Consider the following 18,468-nt stretch of genomic DNA (forward strand, 5'->3'; position numbering starts at 1 on the left):
AATTAGGTTCTGAGGTCTCAGAACAATCAGTAACGGCATACCCTGCAGATGAGGGTTGTACACTCTCCTCCGTACAGTCAGATATCCAGTTCCCCAGTAATGAGGACCATGCCTCCATCATTCATTCACCTTCAGGCTCAGCTTGGTGAAGGTGCCACACTGGCTGAGGGAGCAGCACATTGCATCAAAAGGAGAGGACCTGCTGCCCTCTGATTCCCTTCCCATCTCTGACCCACATCAACTATGGAACATTACATTGCATTCAATAAAGATCAATGTTAAACTAATGATGGATGATGCAGCAATGGACCCCACTTCCCATTGTTGTATGATTAATGGGTCACCTTTGGCCAGCCTTCACCTCTTTTCACATCACTGATACTAACTTCAGCTTCAATAAAAAGTCAATGCTCTATTTGCAAGGACTTTATTTCTTTACAACATGTAAAAGGCATCTGGATGAGTACATGAATAGTAAGGGTTTAGAAGGATATGGGCTAAGTGCTGGCAAAAGAGATTAGATTGATTTAGAATAACTGGTCGGCATGGATGAGTTGGACCGAAAAGTCTGTTTCCTTGCTGTACGTCTCTATGATTCTATGAGGGCAACCCTGGCTAGGCTAGCATTTATTGCCCATCTGTAATTGCCCAGAGGACTGTTAAGAGTCAACCACATTGCTGTGGTTGTGGAGACACAAATCACCTTTCATCACCATTTGTACTCTAAGCTCCCTCACTTTGCATCAATAACAAGTAGACAACAAAATGTTTGCAAATTAAATCTAGCTGGAATTTGCAAATGCCAGCAGCATTGGAACATATCAATGAGGAGCGGGAGTAGGGAATTCAGCCCTTCGAGCCTACCCTGCCATTTAACATGATCATGGTTGATCTTATCCTGGTCTCAACTCCACTTTCCTACCTGATCCCCATAGTCCTTTAACATATCTGTTTCTTACTTAAATCTATTGATTTCCCTCTGCCTCAATGCACTCTAGGGCACTGAGTTCCACAGATTCTGAGAGAAATAGATTGTCTTCATCTCTATTTTGAATCTTCCTCCTCTCACTGTATATCTATGATGTCTTGTTTGAGACTGGTCCACAAGGGGGAACATCTGTTTCCTGTTTGTCTGTTCAATGGACTGGTTAAAGAGTTCCATTACTCGATGTTTTAAGCTACACTGTACTAAGCCTGAAAAGACTTTTACAGCATGTTTGACAACCTCTGGATGTTCTGAAGAACATTACAGGCAATGAAGTAATCATAAGGCATGGCCATAATGTTGCAACGTGGCAGACAATTTATACACAGCAATGATATCATGACCAGGTGATGTTTTTTTTAATGATGTGTTAAATTTTAAGGAATAAATATTGAGCAGGAATTAAAAAAAAAATCATCTATTCTTTAAATTTGAACCAACAAATCTTACGCGTCTGCTTGAGAAGTAGATGCAGGCTTCTGTTTATTATTTTATGCTTAAGTCAGTCTAGGTGATGTCACATATTGGATTGTTCTCTCTGTCAAGTTTTATGATTATAGAGTCATAGAGGCTTCCAGCATGGAAACAGGCCCTTCTGTCCAACTTATCCATTCCACCCAGTTTCCACAATTAAGCTTGTCCAATTTGCCTGTGCTTGGTCCATCTCCCTCTACACCTATCTCATCCAGGTACTTGTCTAAATGCTTCTAAATGACAAAATTGTATGTGCTTCCATCACTGGTCCAGACACTCACCACCCTCTGGACCCTTACATAACTCTCCTGTCTCACCTTGAACCTTTGCCCTCTAATTTTAGACTCCCCTACCATGGGGAAAAGCCGTTGGCTATCTAATTTTGTTGATTATTTTGAACTTTTTCCAGGTGTCTGTGTCAGTAAGAATGATGGGTATCTCAGTAAAATTGCCCCCAGGCATCACTTCTCCAGTGAAAGTCACAGAGGTAGATTATCCTCATAAATGTATATGGTTGGACATGACAATATCTCACACACTTCAACCACTTTGTTGCACCCTGATTTCAAGTGAAGTTTACCTGCCATGTGAAGTGACATGACAGAGACTCTAGACGGATGGTTCCCAAAGCTGTCAGTCACTGGGGCTTTATGCTGTTTCTCATGCCTCATCAAAAACAAAAAACAAATTGAATGGGATCAGTTGCCATGGCTATTCATACTAGAAAGTAAGCTAGTTGGACATCCTCCTTTCTAATGTCTCGCTACTCCTCTGACTTAAGACTGTCTGCACGGGAGCCCAGATCTAGCTAATGGGATAGCAAGGGTGAATTGAAAGCAGCTAAAATCAGTCGCTCTTGAATCTTAATAGTGGCGCTGATTGATCTGTTGTTTCCATACATTGCCCGTTACAGTGCAACAGCACCCAAATGGCCAGAAAACGACAGCTGCCTCGCTCACGAGGTGATGACGTGGCTTACAATAGCAGCTGGTGCCGCGGTAACTGGAATTAGCTATCAAGCATCAGCATTTTCCAGACAGCTTGGGACAGCAGGTTATAAATAGCGAAAGCCACTTTATTGACTGACACGTGTGATTGTCTTTCTGCTCAGGGCTAATTGCAATTTATGGCTCGACAATCATAGGAGATATTGAATACATTCAGCTTCCCCGTGAAACCATAGTTCAGGTTTATTCTAATGGCAACATGAATTTAGTCCACTGGCAACTGAATTGAGATTGCACGCACAAAAGTAGTGGAGAGCTCTTTGAACCAAGAGCTAACGAGAGTTGTTTACCTAATTCTTAATCGAAGGGTTGTGACATAGAGTGACACTGATACAAAGCAATGGAAATCATGGGGGATACGGAAAATTCTTTCCAGTGGCAGAACAGTTGAGAATCCGAGGACATTGATTTAGAGTACTGTATTTGGTGAATTCATCAGAGGTGACGAGAGGGAACGTTTTTATAACACAGCAAGTTGTTCTGAGCTGGTGTGACTGAGAGCATGAGGGAAATCCAACAGTAACATTTTTAAAGGGACATGAATAATACCAGAGAAAAAGAGTAATTCAAGGCTGTGGTGAAAAGACAGACGGGTGAGATTAACTGAATAGTTTTACTAAAGGGCCGTCACAGACGTATCAGGCCAAATTACTTCTTCCTGTAATGTGATTCTGTGATGGCCTCATGGATATTTGATTTTTGTATCTATTTTAAACTAATGAACGGTAAATCAGGAATTGTCAACTTACTAAACAGAAAAACTGAAGAACTGCGGATGCTGGAAATCAGAAACAAAATCAGAAATTGCTGGAAAAAACTCAGCAAGTCCAGAGCCATCTGTGGAGAGATAAAACAGAGTTAATGTTTCAGGTTCAGTGGCCCTTCTTCAGAACTGACTGTAGCTGGAAAAGGTTAGTATATATGCTAAAGATGAGGTGGGGGGAAGGGAAGGAGATGGAACTCAAAGAGAGAAAAGGAGCTAGGCAGGACAAAGGAGTTCTGAGGAAAGGTCACTGGACCCAAAACGTTGACTCTGATTTCTCTTCACAAATGCTGAGCTTTTCCAGCAATTTCTATTTTTGCTTCAGATTTACAGTATCCATAGTTCTTTTGGTTTTTATTAAGGCAGATAAAGGAATGAATAGAGATCAGCCTGGGGGAACCAATAGCTGGTAATAGGATTGTTAGTGGCTGACAATGGGTTGGTTGTGGTAGCAGTCCATGTGATGACAAGGCCTGGTCTGTGGGGATTGGAATAAGGACATGGGAGAAGGTGCTCAGGCCCTAAAATTATTGAACTCAATACACTAACCTTTCTCCAGCTACAGGGCAAATGTGAGGACTGCAGATGCTGGAGATTAGAGTCAAGAGTGTGGTGCTGGAAAAGCACAGCAGGTCTCCTGAGGAGCAGGTGAATTGATGTTTCAGGCAAAAACTCTTCATTAGGATTGGGGCTGTGAGCTGAGGGGGTGGTGAGATAAATGAGAGGGGGTTGGGGCTGGGGAAAAGTAGCTGAGAGTGCAATAGGTAGATGGAGGTGGGGTTAATGGTGATAGGTTGGAGAGGAGGATGGAACGGATCAATGGGAAGGAAGATGGTCAGGTAGGGCAGGTCACGTGTGTGGTGCCAAGTTAGAAGGTTGGAACTGGGATAAGATGGGGGGGAGGGGAAACGAGTAAACTGGTGAAATCCACATTGATTCTCTAGGGGTGGAGAATTTCAAGGTGAGGGGCATATTTTTAAAGTGAGAAAAAAAAGTCTTTGAAAAGTCATGAGGGATAACTTTCTTACAGAGAATGGTTCCGCTTTGGAATTAACTGCCAGAGGAAGTGGTGGATGCGAGTACAGTTACGACATTTAAAAGACATTTGGATAAGTTTATAAATAGGAACAGTTGGGAGGGATATGGGCCAGGAGTAGGCAGGTGGGACCAGTTTAGTTTGGGATGATGGTCGACATGGACTGGTTGGACCAATGGTCAGTTTCCGTGCGGTATGACTCTATGACTTTATGACTGCCAGTCAGATTGGTCAGCAACTCCAAAGGTTGGGAACTTTCTGGTATCAGAGGCTGAATTTCCCCTCTGAACTAATCTAACTGGCCACAGCGTATTATGACAGTGGGGTAGACCTCCTCTGGGACTTTCAGCTCGCCCCAGTTTTTCATCTGCTGTGGTAAGCAACCCCTGGGTCCAGTCCATGAGCTGGGTGTGTGTCCCTGAGTGCACAGTGTCCTCGCTGCACCATTACAATGATAGTTACCAGTGCATTTTGTGGCACTGAAGTGCAGTAGAGTCCTTGTAAGTGAATCAGAGATGTGCTTTGTGATTTCTTAATGGCTGTCATGTGTCAGATGCCAGTGTCTATGGATGTGTGGCCGGTGCCCATGGAGCATGCCCTGAGGTGTTGGCATCTAGTGTCCAACTTGGATCAATGGGCAAACTGATTTCTATGTGAAGATTTCTCAATGTCAAGCTTGTTTGGCCCATTTTATAAGGTAGAAAGCTGAATATTAATGAGAAGAGTTGGGCCTATGACAAGGCATTTAACAAGCAATTGCCCCCTATAACTGGCAACTTGCCAATGCCTCGGAACAAATTGTTTGTCAAAAACACAAAAGATGGTGCAGGTTCCTTCTGAGAGCGTAACAGGACTTATTGGCTGTTTGTGGAACAAATTCCGCCCGAGTCCACATTGCTCAGATTCCTGTTGGATTCTGCACTCTGAACCCATTCTGTCTGAACCTTCACTAATTTTAGAGATTCTCAGCTTCATTTCTCAGAAGGAAGTGTCCAGTCTTTTAATCCTGATATGTATCTCTTAAATTTCAGTACCATCCTTGTGAATCTTCTGTGCCCACACACGATATCTTTCTAAACTAAAACCTTTTTGACTCTCCACGGTCGGTACTGCTCTATTCCCTGTCTATTCATGTATCTGCCTCTTAAACGTTGCTATTATATTTGCCTCCACCACCCCCACTGTCAGCACATTCATAAAAACATAAGAACGAGGAGCAGGAGTAGGCCGTCTGGCCCTTCGAGACTGCTCCGCTATTCAATAAGATCATGATCTATTCGTGGCCTCAGCTCCTCTTACCCGCTCTCTCACCATAACCCTTAATTCCTTCTTTGTTCAAAAAAAATCTATCTTAGCTTTAAAAACATTTACAGATGAAGTCTCAAATTTTAGAGTCCAGAGCGTTGAATACAGGAGTGTGGAGGTAATGGTGCAGCTGTACAGGACATTGGTTAGGCCACTGTTGGAATATTGTGTGTAATTCTGTCTCCTTCCTTTCAGAAAGATGTTGTGAAACTTGAAAGGATTCAGAAAAGATTTACAAGGATGTTGCCAGAGTTGGAGGATTTGAGCTATAGGGAGAGGCTAAATAGGTTGGGGCTGTTTTCCCTGGAGCATTGGAGGCTGAGGGGTGACCTTATAGAGGTTTATAAAATCATGAGGGACATGATTAGGATAAATAGACAAGGTCTTTTTACTGGGTTGGGGGATGCCAGAACTAGAGGGCATAGGTTTAGGGTGAGAGGGGAAGGATATAAAAAGGACCTAAGAGGCAACTTTTTCATGCAGAGTGGTGTGTGTATGGAATGAGCTGCCAGAGGAAGTGGTGGAGGCTGGTACAATTACAGTATTTAAAAGGCACCTGGTTGTGTGTATGAATAGGAAGGGTTTAGAGGGATATGGGCCAAGTGCTGGCAAATGGGACTAGATTAGTTTAGGATATCAGGCCGGCAAGGATGAATTGGACCGAAGGGTCTGTTTCCATGTTGTACAGCTCTATGACTCTACTTCCCTGGGCAGGGAATTCCATAGATTCATAACCCTCTGGGTGAAGAGGTTCCTTCTCAATTCAGTCCTAAATCTGGTTTCCTTATTTTGAGGCTATGCCCTCTTGTCCCCTAGTTTCACCGGCCAGTGAAAATATCTTCTCTGCTTTTATCTTATCTATTCCTTTCATAATTTTATATGTTTCTATCAGATCCCCCCCCCCCCCCTCATTTTTCTAAATTCCAATGAATATAATCCCTGGGAGAAAGACTCTGACTATCTATTTTATCCGTGCCTCTCATAATTTTGTTGCCTCTATTAAGTCACCCCTCGTCCTTCGAAGTTCAAGTGAAAACAAACCAAGTTTGCCCAACCTCTCCTCAACCTCTCTTGGGTGGTTAGCACTGCTGCCTCACAGTGCCAGAGACCCGGGTTCAATTCCCGCCTCAGGCGACTGACTGTGTGGAGTTTGCACATTCTCCCTGTGTCTGCGTGGGTTTCCTCCGGGTGCTCCGGTTTCCTCCCACAGTCCAAAGATGTGCAGGTTAAGTGAATTGGCCATGCTAAATTGCCCGTAGTGTTAGGTGAAAGGGTAAATATAGGGGAATGGGTCTGGGTGAGTACGCTTCAGCGGGTCGGTGTAAACTTGTTGGGCCGAAGGGCCTGTTTCCACACTGTAAGTAATCAAACATCAATCAAAGCTAATACCCTCTAAACCAGACAACACCCTGGTAAGCCAGTCTGTATTCACTTCAAAGCCTCCACATCCTTCTGGTGGTGTGGTGACAATATTCCAAATGTGGCCTTACTAAAGTGCTATACAGCTGCAACATGACTTGCCAACTTTTGTACTATATGCCCCAACTGATGAAGGCAAGAAGCTATATACCTTTTTGACTACCTTATCCACCTGGGTTGCCACTTTTGGGAAGCTGTGGACCTCTACTCCAGATGTCTTTGTATGTTGATATGGGTTCTGCCATTTATTGTGCACATCCCTCCAGCAATAGATCCTTCAGAATGCAACACCTCTCATTTGCCCAGATTAAACTCCATCCATTTCTCCGCCCAAGTCTCCAGCCAATCTATATCCTGCTGCAGATTGCTCATCAGGCCACCTACATTCTCCACCAAATCATTTTTATATTTTACAAACAACAGGGATCCCAGCAGTGATCCATGTAGAACACCACTGGTCACAGATCTCCAATCTGAAAAACACCCTTCTACTGCTACTGTGTCTTCTATGACAAAGCCAATTCTGTATCCATCTTTTCAGCTCATTGTGGATCACATGTACTTCACCTTCTGTATCAGTCTGCAATGAGGGACCTTGTCAAAGGCCTTGCTAAAGTCCCAATAGGCAACATCTACTGCCCTTCCCTCATTAACCATCTTTGTCACTTCCTCCAAAAGTTTGTGAGACACAAAACCATGCTGCCTATTGCTAATTCCATATTTTTCAAAATGTGAGTAAATCCTATTCCTAAGAATCTTCTCCAATCATTTCGCTATCATTGATATGAGGTTCACTGGCCTGTAATTTCCAGGATTATCCATGTTGCCCTTCTTAAACAGAGGAACAATGTTGGCTATTCTCCATTCCTCTGGGACCTCTCCTGTGATGAAAGAGGATACAAATATTTTATGCAATGCCCCAGCAGTTTCCTCGCCTGCCTCCCACAGCAATCTGGATAGATCTATTCAGGTCCCGGGGACGTGCCTACATTAATGCTTTTCAAAACACCCAGCGCTTTCCTCCTTTATATATTGACATGCCCTAGAATATCAACAAACCCCTCCCAAGACTTACAGTCCACCATGTCCTTCTCCTTTGTGAACTATTTGTGAAGGACTTCATCCGCTTCTTCCAGCTCCAAGCATGAATTCCACCCTTTGTCTTTGAGTGGACCTAGCCTTTTCCGAGTTAGCCTCTTGTTCCTTATATGTATATAAAATTGCATTTAGGATTTTCTTTAATCCTGTTTGCCAAAGACATTTTGGCCCTCCTAATTCCCCTGACCTCTCTCTTGCTATATTTGTATTCTTTGAGGGTTCTGTGGTCTTCAATTTTCTAAACATTACATATGACTCCTTTTCTTTCTGCCTAAGCTCTCAATTTCTCTTGACATCCTACATTCCCAAGACTTGCCATTCTTGTCCTTCATTTTCACAGGCATATACTGGCTCGGAATTTTAATCAACTGGCTTTTAAAAGATTACCTATATGCCAGATGTGGATTTATTCAAATAGCTACCCCCAAACTACATTCTCCAGTTCCTGCCTAGTATTGTGGTTTTTAGCTTTCCCCCAGTTTGGTACTTTCATCCAAGGACTATTCTTATCCTTATCTAGAACTCCATTAAAACTTACAGAATTATGGTCACTGTTCTCGAAATGCTCCTCCACGGAAACTTTGATCACCTGGCAAGCTTTTCCTCAGAACCAGGGCTCGTACGGCCCCTTCCCGAATTGGAGTATTTAGACATCATTTTAAGAAAAGCACAGTCTGGGATTGTAATCTTAAGATTACTTCCTGTGCCACATGCCAGTAAGGGTTAGGAATAGGAAGAGAATGCACTTAAATACGCAGCTAAAGAGCTGTGTAGGAGGGCAAGCGTCAGTATCTGGATCATTAGGATATCTTCCAGGGCAGTTGAGACCTGTACAAGGATGATTAGATTAGATTCCCTACAGTATGGAAACAGGCCCTTCAGCCCAACAAGTCCACAGTGATCCACAGAAGAGCAACCCACACCCAGACCCATCCCCGCACCATATATTTACCCCTGACTAGTGCACCTAACACTATTTGCAATTTAGGAGCAGCACGGTGGCTCAGTGGTTAGCACTGCTGCCTCACAGCCCAAGGGATTGAGGTTCGATTCCAGCCTTGGGCGACTGTCTGTGTAGAGTTTGCACATTCTCCCCGTGTCTGTGTGGGTTTCCTCCGGTTGCTCCAGTTTGCTCCCACAGTCCAAAGATGTGCAGATCAGGTGATATGGCCATTGTGTTAGGTGCATTCATCAGAGGGAAATGGGTCTGGGTGGGTTACTCTTCGGAGGGTCGGTGTGGACCTGTTGGGCCGAAGGGCCTGTATCCACAATCTAATCTAATCTTTAGCATGGCCAATTCACCTGACCTGCACATCTTTGGATTGTGGGAGGAAACTCAAGCTGTGAGGCAGCAGTGCTAACCACTGAGCCACCATGCTGCTTGTATGGGTTGCACCTAAACTGAAAGGCAGCAATATCCTGGTAGGGAGGTTTGCTCGTTCCCCGCAGAAGGATTTAAACTAGTGTGGGTGGGGGGAATAGAAGCCTGAGAAGTAAGTCAACAAGTGAAATGATCAAGGGGTCAGAGAAGGAGGCCAGTAAGATTATGAGGAAGAACTCTTTGAGGAGAAAGTGAGGTCTGCAGATGCTGGAGATCAGAGCTAAAAATGTTTTGCTGGAGAAGCGCAGCAGGTCAGGCAGCATCCAGGGAACAGGAGAATCGACGTTTCGGGCATAAGCCCTTCTTCAGGAATGAGGAAAGTTTGTCCAGCAGGCTAAGATAAAAGGGAGGGAGGAGGGACTTGGGGGAGGGGCGTCGTAAATGTGATAGGTGGAAAGAGGTCAAGGTGAGGGTGATAGGTCAGAATGGCCTGCATATCCTCGGTGGAGTGGGAGGGGGAGTTGAAATGCTGTGCCACAGGTTGGTTGGGTTGGTTCGTCCGGGTGGCCCAGAGGTGCTCTCTGAATCGCTCCGCAAGTAGGCGGCCTGTCTCCCCAATATAGAGGAGGCCACACCGGCTGCAGCGGATGCAGTAGATGATGTGGGTGGAGGTGCAGGTGAATCTGTGGCGGATATGGAAGTTTCCTTTGGGGCCTTGGAGAGAAGTGAGGGGGGAGGTGTGGGCGGAAGTGTTGCACCTCCTGCGGTTGCAAGGGAAGGTGCCGGGAGTGGTGGTTGGGTCGGTGGGGGGTGTGGATCTGACAAGGGAGTCGCGGAGGGAGTGGTCTCTACGGAAAGCTGATAGGGGAGGGGAGGGAAATATATCCTTTGTGCTGGGGTCTGTTTGGAGGTGGCGGAAATGACGGCGGATGATGCGCTGTACATGGAGATTGGTGGGGTGGTAGGTGAGGACCAGTGGGGTTCTGTCCTGGTGGCGGTTGGAGGGGCCGCGCTCAAGGGCGGAGGAGCGGGAAGTGGAGGAGATGCGGTGGAGGGCACCGTCGACCACGTCGGGGGGGAAATTGCGGTCCTTGAAGAAGGAGGCCATCTGTGTTGTACGTATTTTGAACTGGTCCTCCTGGGAGCAGATGTGGTGGAGAGGAAGGAATTGGGAGAATGGGATGGCGTTTTTACAGGGGGCAGGGTGGGAGGAGGTGTAGTCCAGGTAGCTGTGGGAGTCGGTCGGTTTGTAGTAGTTATGAGGAAGAACTGACAGGGAGAGACCATCAAACATGATGGTCTGAGCTGTATTTGTTTGTAAAGTGAGGAGAATGACAGATGAACTTAGAGCTTGGGTGAATACATATAACTGTGATGTTGTAGCTGTTGCAGAGAATTGGTTGAGAGCGGGACAAGACTGGCAGCTCAACGTTCTTGGATTTAGATGTTTCAAATGAGATAGAGAAGGATGAAAAGGAGGTGGGGAGTCGGGCTACTGATAAGGGAGGAGACCTTGGAGGGTCTGTCCAGCGAGGCCAGATGGGGAAAACTCAGGAATAGGAAGGGTACAATCACTTTGATGGGATTGCACTACAGTCCTCCCAATAGTGATAGAGAAACAGATATGCTGAGAGATTATGGTTGATGTGGTGGGTGATTTTAACATCCCACATGTTGACTGGGACTTTGTTAGTGCCAGGGGCTTGGATGGAGGAGAATTTGTTAGGTGTGTCCAGAACGGTATTTATTTAAATAAAATCTGATGTTTACACATTTTTATACATAGCTTTGCAAATCTGTGGTGCAACATTTAATGATTGATAAATTTCTCCACTACCATCCCCAACCTTACCTAGACTTGCATCTTTCAAGTAACGTGTCTTCCATATTCTTCCTACCAGTCTCTGTTGAGTTCAATGCCGTGACTCAGATACAATGAGTAGCAGCACATTTGGTTTTGAATTGGGGTCAGATGTTAGTGATAGCCCCATTCACAATGGTTTCTGAGAATGTTCTCTCACCTCGACATGTATGTAAATATGTCGGGTGACTAACACAGCCTTCATTTATGGTACTTGGTCTCATTTGTAAACCATTAAAAACTACTGCACACAGAGTCATTGATCTCTTCATTGCTTCCAGATGGCAAATGACAGCACAGAGACCAGTGAAGCAGGCGAGGAAGAGGAAGATCATGAGGGAGACAATGGAAATAAGGAGCGCATGCCCTTTATCCAATAGCTGCCTTGGCCAGGGGAGAGAAAAGAAGTTTAAACAAAAACCTACCTGTTTGAATTTTCTCTTTGTTAGTCGCTGGAGCCAAGAACAATTTGAGGAGATGTCCCTGGTGCGCAAGTGAACAAATGCTGTTGTACTGTGTGTATTTGTGTCTGTCTGCAGTCAGCCAAGCTACAAGCTGTTTGAATCTTAGTGACCTGAACTGCTAAAGTGCCATATCCTTTTCAGTGCAGTATTATGAGCAACATTCTGTGTTAAGATCAATTGAGGAAGAGATTCATTGTGTTATTGCTTCTTCTTATATTTAAAGTGGGCACAGTTCTGTCTTCTGTGAACTTCTTGCAATTTTTAGTATGTACCATTCAAGTATTTTATTTTCTCTCTGTGTTGATTTCTTGTGCATGGTTCTGTTAATCTGTTAGTGCCTGTATTTATTCTGTTATACATCACTGACCAGCGACCATTCAACACATGAATGTTAAGTATTCAAAGACATGCATCTTTCACCAGTACAAGTGACAGGAACTGCTTCTGAACTTACCTTACTGAGTAAACGAAAAATGCATAGACCTATTTATCAGCTCAAAAGCCTAAACGATGTGAATGGAGATCTCAATTTGTTTACTTGTTGCATTGGTTGCATTAGTGCTTTTGTTATTTTGTGCCTATCAAATAATGTTTACATAAAAAAAATTAAAAAAATAAAAAAAACAATTAGCAATTGATTACTTTGTCAAGTGTCTATTTAATGTTTCAGAACAGGAAGACTAATGAACAAGAATTGAAGTGCAGGAAAGGACTGGATGGATGATGTTTTAGGCCTGTCCCAGACATTAGCCAGAATTTTTGGGATGCAGGCCTTCGCTGCTTTGGGGGAAGGTCCATCAAATCAGTCAGGCAAATGAAAGCCAGCCAAAGGCATCCACTGAATCAGGACACTAGCTGGAAGTCCCTCGTATTGGTGGCTCAGTAGCACCACTGGGTAGCCATGACTGCTACCAGAGAAAAAAAATGAAGTGACCCCAGGAAAGGGCTTCATCATGGCAAGATTAGTTTTGTAGAGTGGAGGTCACGGAGGGGATGGGGGGGGGGGTGGGGGGTTGCCTATGGAATCATTGAATCCGTACAGTGTGGAAACAGGCTATTTGGCCCAACAAGTCCACACCAACCCTCCAAAGAATATCCCATCCAGACCCATTCTATACATTACCCCTGACTAATGCATCTAGCCTACACATCCTTGAATACTATAGGCAACTTAGCATGGCCAATTCACCTAACCTGCACATCTTTGGACTGTGGAAGGAAACCAGAGCACCCGGAGGAAACACATGCAGACTCGTGGAGAATGTGCAAACTCCACACAGCCACCTGAGGCTAGAATTGAACCAAGGTCCCTGGCTCTGTAAGGCAGCTTTACTAACCACTGAACCACCATGCCACTCTAACATTCAACAAGAATGGAAGAGGCAAGTTTCAACTGGACCTCCACTCCCTAGCTTCCCCATGCCATGTTCCTCAATCATTTGTTTTGAGTGCCTTTGACGTAAGGCTCCCGCAAGAGCCTATACAGGTTTGTTTATCATGCTCGCTTACACTGATTGACTCAACAACTTTGGATTTTGTAACAAAGACACCAGGATGAGTCACTTAAGAGGTCACTAAATGCCCACTTCAGGGAACTCAGTTGGACTTAATTGGGATAGAAGCAGGAGGTTTTTGTGAGTTCCCATCAACTACTATCCAAAATGCCCTCCCCACCACCAAAGATGCCGCCATGAGAGAGGGCAGAAGATTCCATCCCATGCAAATCGGTGAACTGTAAGATGATAGCCTTCAATAGGATTTAAGAAAAACTGATGAGATGGGCAGACAAAGGACAGATGGAAAGACTAAAGTGCATTTTTATGGCTGAGAGAATTATGAAAATTGAAGGTAAAGTTGGGATATCTGGTCGGCATGGACGAGTTGGTCTGAAGGGCCTGTTTCCATACTGTACGTCTCTATGACTCTAGGATTCAGCTGTATAGAGGATGCAGGAGGAGAGGCACCTGAGGGTCTATGTGCACAAATGGGTAAAAGGTGACAGAGCAAGTTGAATAACTGATGGGTTACATACTTTTTGTATAGAGGCAGAGAATACAAAAGCAAGGAAATTATCCTGAACAAAAACAGAAGTTGCTGGAAAAGCTCAGCAGGTCTGGCAGCATCTCTGAAGAGAAATCAGAGTTAACATTTCAAAGCCAGCGACCCTTCCTCAGAACTGATGGCAGCTATGAAAAAGTTGGTTTTATGCAGAAGATAAGGTGAGGGGGCAGTGGGTGATAAATAAATAATAGGTGGGGATAGAGCCCAAAGAGAGAGAAGAACAGATGGACAAAGGAGTGGATAATGATCTGGCTAGGAGGGTGAATAGCTATTAATGGGGACTGCTAGTGGCTAACAATGGGTTGTGTGGATTAGCAGACTGTGTGATCACAAGACCTGGTGTGTGGGGATTGGGGCTAGGGCATTGGAGAGGTCAAGCCTTAAAGCTATTGAAATTAATGTTGAGTCCGGCGGGCTGTAGGTTAGTGGCAAATGAGATGTCCTTCTTCCAGCTTGTGCTGAGCTTTGCTGGAGCACTGCAGCAAGCCTGAGACAGAGATATTGGCCAGGGAACAGGATGACGTGTTAAAGTGGCAGGCAACTGGAAGCTCAGGGTCTTTTTTGTGGGCAGAACAGAGGTGTTCTGCAAACTGGTCACCCAGCATACACTTTGTTTCCCCAATGTAGAGGAGACCACATTGTGCGCAACAAATTCAGTAGACTAGATTGTGCAAAGTGCAGATAAAGCATTGCTTCACTTGGAAGGTACATTTGGGCTCTTGGATACTGAGGATGGAGGAGTTAAGTAGGCAACCTTCAGCGATTGCAGGGGAAGGTGCATTGGGTTATTGGAATTGGAGTGATGTTGGGAGTGAAAGAAGAGTCCCCAGGGTGTCCCGGAGGGAATGGTCCCTGCAGAAGGTGGACAAGGAAGGGGAGGGGAATATGTGTCCAGTGGTAGCACCTTGCTGGATGTGACGGAAATGGCGGCTAATGATCTGAATGTGGATGTTGGTGGGATGACAGGTAAGGACAAGAGCAACCCTCTTGCTGTTTGGGAGGGAAGAGGAGGTGAGGACGGAAGTGTGGGAGATGGGTCAGACCTGGGTGAGGGCCCTTTCAACAATGGTGCTGGGGAATCCTCTGTTGAGGAAGAAGGTGGATATTCTTGAGGCTCCCTTGTCGAATATGGCATCATTGGAACAAATGCTGTGAAGATGGAGGATCTGGGAGAATGGAATAGAGCCTTTATAGGAAGCAGGGTGTGAGGATGTATTGTCTAGGTAATTATGTGAGGCGATGAGTTTATGAGTAGATATTAGTGGCCAGTCTATCTTCAGAAATAGAAACAGAGATGTCGAGCAAAGGAAGGGAGGTGGAGGAGATAGATGAGATGAAAGTGAGAATGGGGTGGAAATTGGAAGCAAAACCAATTAACCTTTTCAATTCCTGATGAGAAAGGGAAGCAGCACCAAATAGGATTGGAGAAAGGAATGTTCCATGAACCCCACAAAGAGACAGGCATAACTGGGGCCCATTCAGATTCCCATGGTCACCCCTCTGACCTGAAGAAAGTGAGAGGAGTAAAAAGAGAAGTTATTGAGGGTGAGGACGAGCTCGGCCTGGCAGAGGAGGGTGGTGGTGGTGGATAGGGATGGTTCAGGCCTTTGTTCCCAGGAAGAAGCGGAGAACCATCGTATTGGGGGATGGATGTATAAAGGGATTGCACATCCATGGTGAACAGGAGGAGGCTGCAAACTGCACACTGGAAGTTATGGTGAACTGTTGATAAAAGTACTAGTTCTACTTCTCATGAAGAATTGTGTGCTAAACATGGTTGTGTACACTTTTGGAAGGATGTGGAGACATTAGAAAATGTGCAGGAAAGATTCATGGAGCTGGTTCCATAGACGAAGGGACGCAGTTATATGGATAGAGTGGGAACACTGGTGTCGTTCTTTTTGGGGAAAAGGAGAATGAGAGGAGATTTGAATAAAATGCTCAAAATCATGAGTGTCTGGACAGAGCAGACAGACAGAAACTGTTCCCAATAGTGGAAACATCAGAAACTGTAGGACACTGATCACAAATGATTGGCAAATGAAGGAAAGGGGGCATGAGGAAGATTTTCTGTCAGGCAGTGAGTAGTTTAGATCAGAAGCTCACTTCACGGTGCAATCAGATTCAATCATGGCTTTCATAAAAAGAATTGGATAATTACTTGAAGGGAAAAAAAAAGTATTTGGGTAACAGGGAATAGGCAGGGGCATAGTTTGTTCAGGGTAGATTACATTACATTACAGTGTAGAAACAGGCTCTTCAGCCCAACAAGTCCACACTGCCCCGCCGAAGCGCAACCCACCTATGCCCCTACATTTACCCCTTACCTAACACTACGGGCAATTTAGCATGGCCAATTCACCTGACCTGCACATCTTTGGACTGTGGGAGGAAACCCACGCTGACACGGGGAGAACGTGCAAACTCCACACAGTCAGTCGCCTGAGGCAGGAATTGAACCCGGGTCTCGGGCGCTGTGAGGCAGCAGTGCTAACCACTGTGCCACCGTGCCGCCCCCATGGTAAGCATGGACAAGATAGGCAAATGGCCTCCTTCTGTGCTGTCAGCTTTCGATACTTTTATTTTGACTCTATGTGATTAAACTTTTCTTACAGGTTCCACTTCAGATCCCTTCCTTCCCTCTTTTACAGAAAACAGTAAAAAAGCGTGGGAGTAGGCCATTCAGCCCTTCAAGCCTGCCCTGCCACATGATATGATCATAGCTGATCAACCAACTAAATACTCAGTTCTGTTTTCACCCGTACTCGCTGTTCACTTTCGACCTAAGAACTATCTTTAACTCCTGCTTGAAAATAGTTGAGGTTTTGGCCTTAACTGCTTTCTCTGGCAGAGAATTCCATAGGCTCAGTACTGTCTGGGTAAAAACCTTTATTCTCATATACTGGTGACTGTGTGAGTCTTTTGTTGCACTCTTGTCCAGAACTGAAAAATTATTAAGTAACATTACTTTCAATTACAGCCCTTCTGTCTCTGACATTTTCCTTCCTTTCTAGACATAGACCAGGCCAATATTATAGAACATAGAAGAATACAGCGCAGTACAGGCCCTTTGGCCCTCGATGTTGCGCCGATCCAAGCCCACCTAACCTATACTAACCCACTATCCTCCATATACCTATCCAATGCCCGCTTAAATGCCCATAAAGAGGGAGAGTCCACCACTGCTACTGGCAATATTATCTGTAAGCCCTCTGGGTTACACCTTCACAGACTCTAAGGGACTCTATTCCATGTTCCTAGTTCCTCTGTCTCTAGCTCACCTTTTCTGATGATGTTAAAAATCACACAACACCAGGTTATAGTCCAACAGGTTTAATTGGAAGCACACTAGCTTTCGGGGCGATGCTCCTTCATCAGGTGATAGTGGAGGGCTCGATCGTAACACAGAATTTATAGCAAAAATTTGCAGTGTGATGTAACTGAAATTATACATTGAAAAATTGATTGTCTGTTAAGCCTTTCATCTGTTAGAATACAGTGATAGTTTCACTTCTTTCATGTGTAAATCACAAAACCTTTTTTTTAAAGTTGCATTCTCGGGTTAGCTATTAACAATGGTGATAGCTAGACAGTATGTTGAAGGTGTTGGCCCCCTATCTATGCCATGATGTTTAGATTGATTCTAATCTAAAACGTGAGATAACAGAGTTTTACATAAATTCATGCAGCTTTTGAGCTGAGAATTCTACATGAATGCATGCAGTTTTTGAGCAAAGTACAATGTAACTTTGCAAGTACAAATTCACCCCACAAAATATATGTGTGCATGTGGGTCTTTGTCTGTCTGTGTGTGTGTGTCTATCTGGGGTAGGGGTTGTGAATGTGAGAAAGTGTGTGTGTGTATGTGTGTGTAGAGGAATATCTGTGTGTGTGTGTAGTGCAATGGTGATCACCTATAATGTGACATGAACCCAAGGTCCCGGTTGAGGCCATCCCTATGGGTACCGAACTTAGCTATCAGCCTCTGCTCGGCCACTTTTCACTGCTGCCTGCTCCGAAGTCCACCTTGGAGGATGGTCACCCGAAGGTCCAAGGCTGAATATGCTGGACAGCTGAAGTGTTCCCCAACTGGGAGGGAACCCTCCTGTCTGTTGATTATTGTGCGGTGCCCATTCATCCGTTGTCGTAGCCTTTGCTCGGTTTCCCCAATGTACCATGCCTCCGGGCATCCTTGCCTGCAACGTATAAGATAGACAACGTTGGCTGAGTCACATGAGTACCTGCCATGGACAAGGTGGGAGGTGTACAAGGTGACCTCCTCAGGAGACAGACACATCTTGCAACTGACAGGGTACCCTTCATTGTTCAGTACTTCCCAGGAGCTGAAAAATTACGCCATGTTCTTCGTGACCTGCAACACATTATCAATGAGGATGAGCACCTCACCAAGACCTTCCACACACCTCCAATACTTGCCTTTAAACAACCTCCAAACCTCAAACAGGTCATTGTTCGTAGCAAGCTGCCCGGCTCTCAGGACAACTCCATACAACCCTGTCATGGTGGACGTTGCAAGACGTGTCAGATTGTGGACATGGATACCATTATTAAGCGTGGGTACACCTCTCTTAGGTCTCTTGTATATCTTTCCCGTCTCACCCTAAGCCTATGCCCTCTAGTTCTGGACTCCCCCACCCCAGGGAAAAGACTTTG

General features: G+C 44.9%; 1 protein-coding gene across 1 annotated transcript in view; it reads left to right on the top strand.

Annotated features, from left to right (window-relative positions):
• The window catches only part of LOC122558222 (synaptic vesicle membrane protein VAT-1 homolog-like), a 194,980-nt gene extending 182,609 nt beyond the window's left edge, over positions 1-12,371 (top strand). The window contains exon 9 of the mRNA XM_043706556.1: positions 11,551-12,371. Within this exon, the coding sequence (XP_043562491.1) occupies positions 11,551-11,649 (99 nt within the window). The 3' untranslated portion in view covers positions 11,650-12,371. The remainder of the gene's footprint in view (positions 1-11,550) is intronic.
• Positions 12,372-18,468: the final 6,097 nt, after the last annotated feature.

The sequence above is a fragment of the Chiloscyllium plagiosum genome, chromosome 17, assembly GCF_004010195.1.
Source record: "Chiloscyllium plagiosum isolate BGI_BamShark_2017 chromosome 17, ASM401019v2, whole genome shotgun sequence".
Lineage (NCBI taxonomy): Eukaryota > Metazoa > Chordata > Chondrichthyes > Orectolobiformes > Hemiscylliidae > Chiloscyllium > Chiloscyllium plagiosum.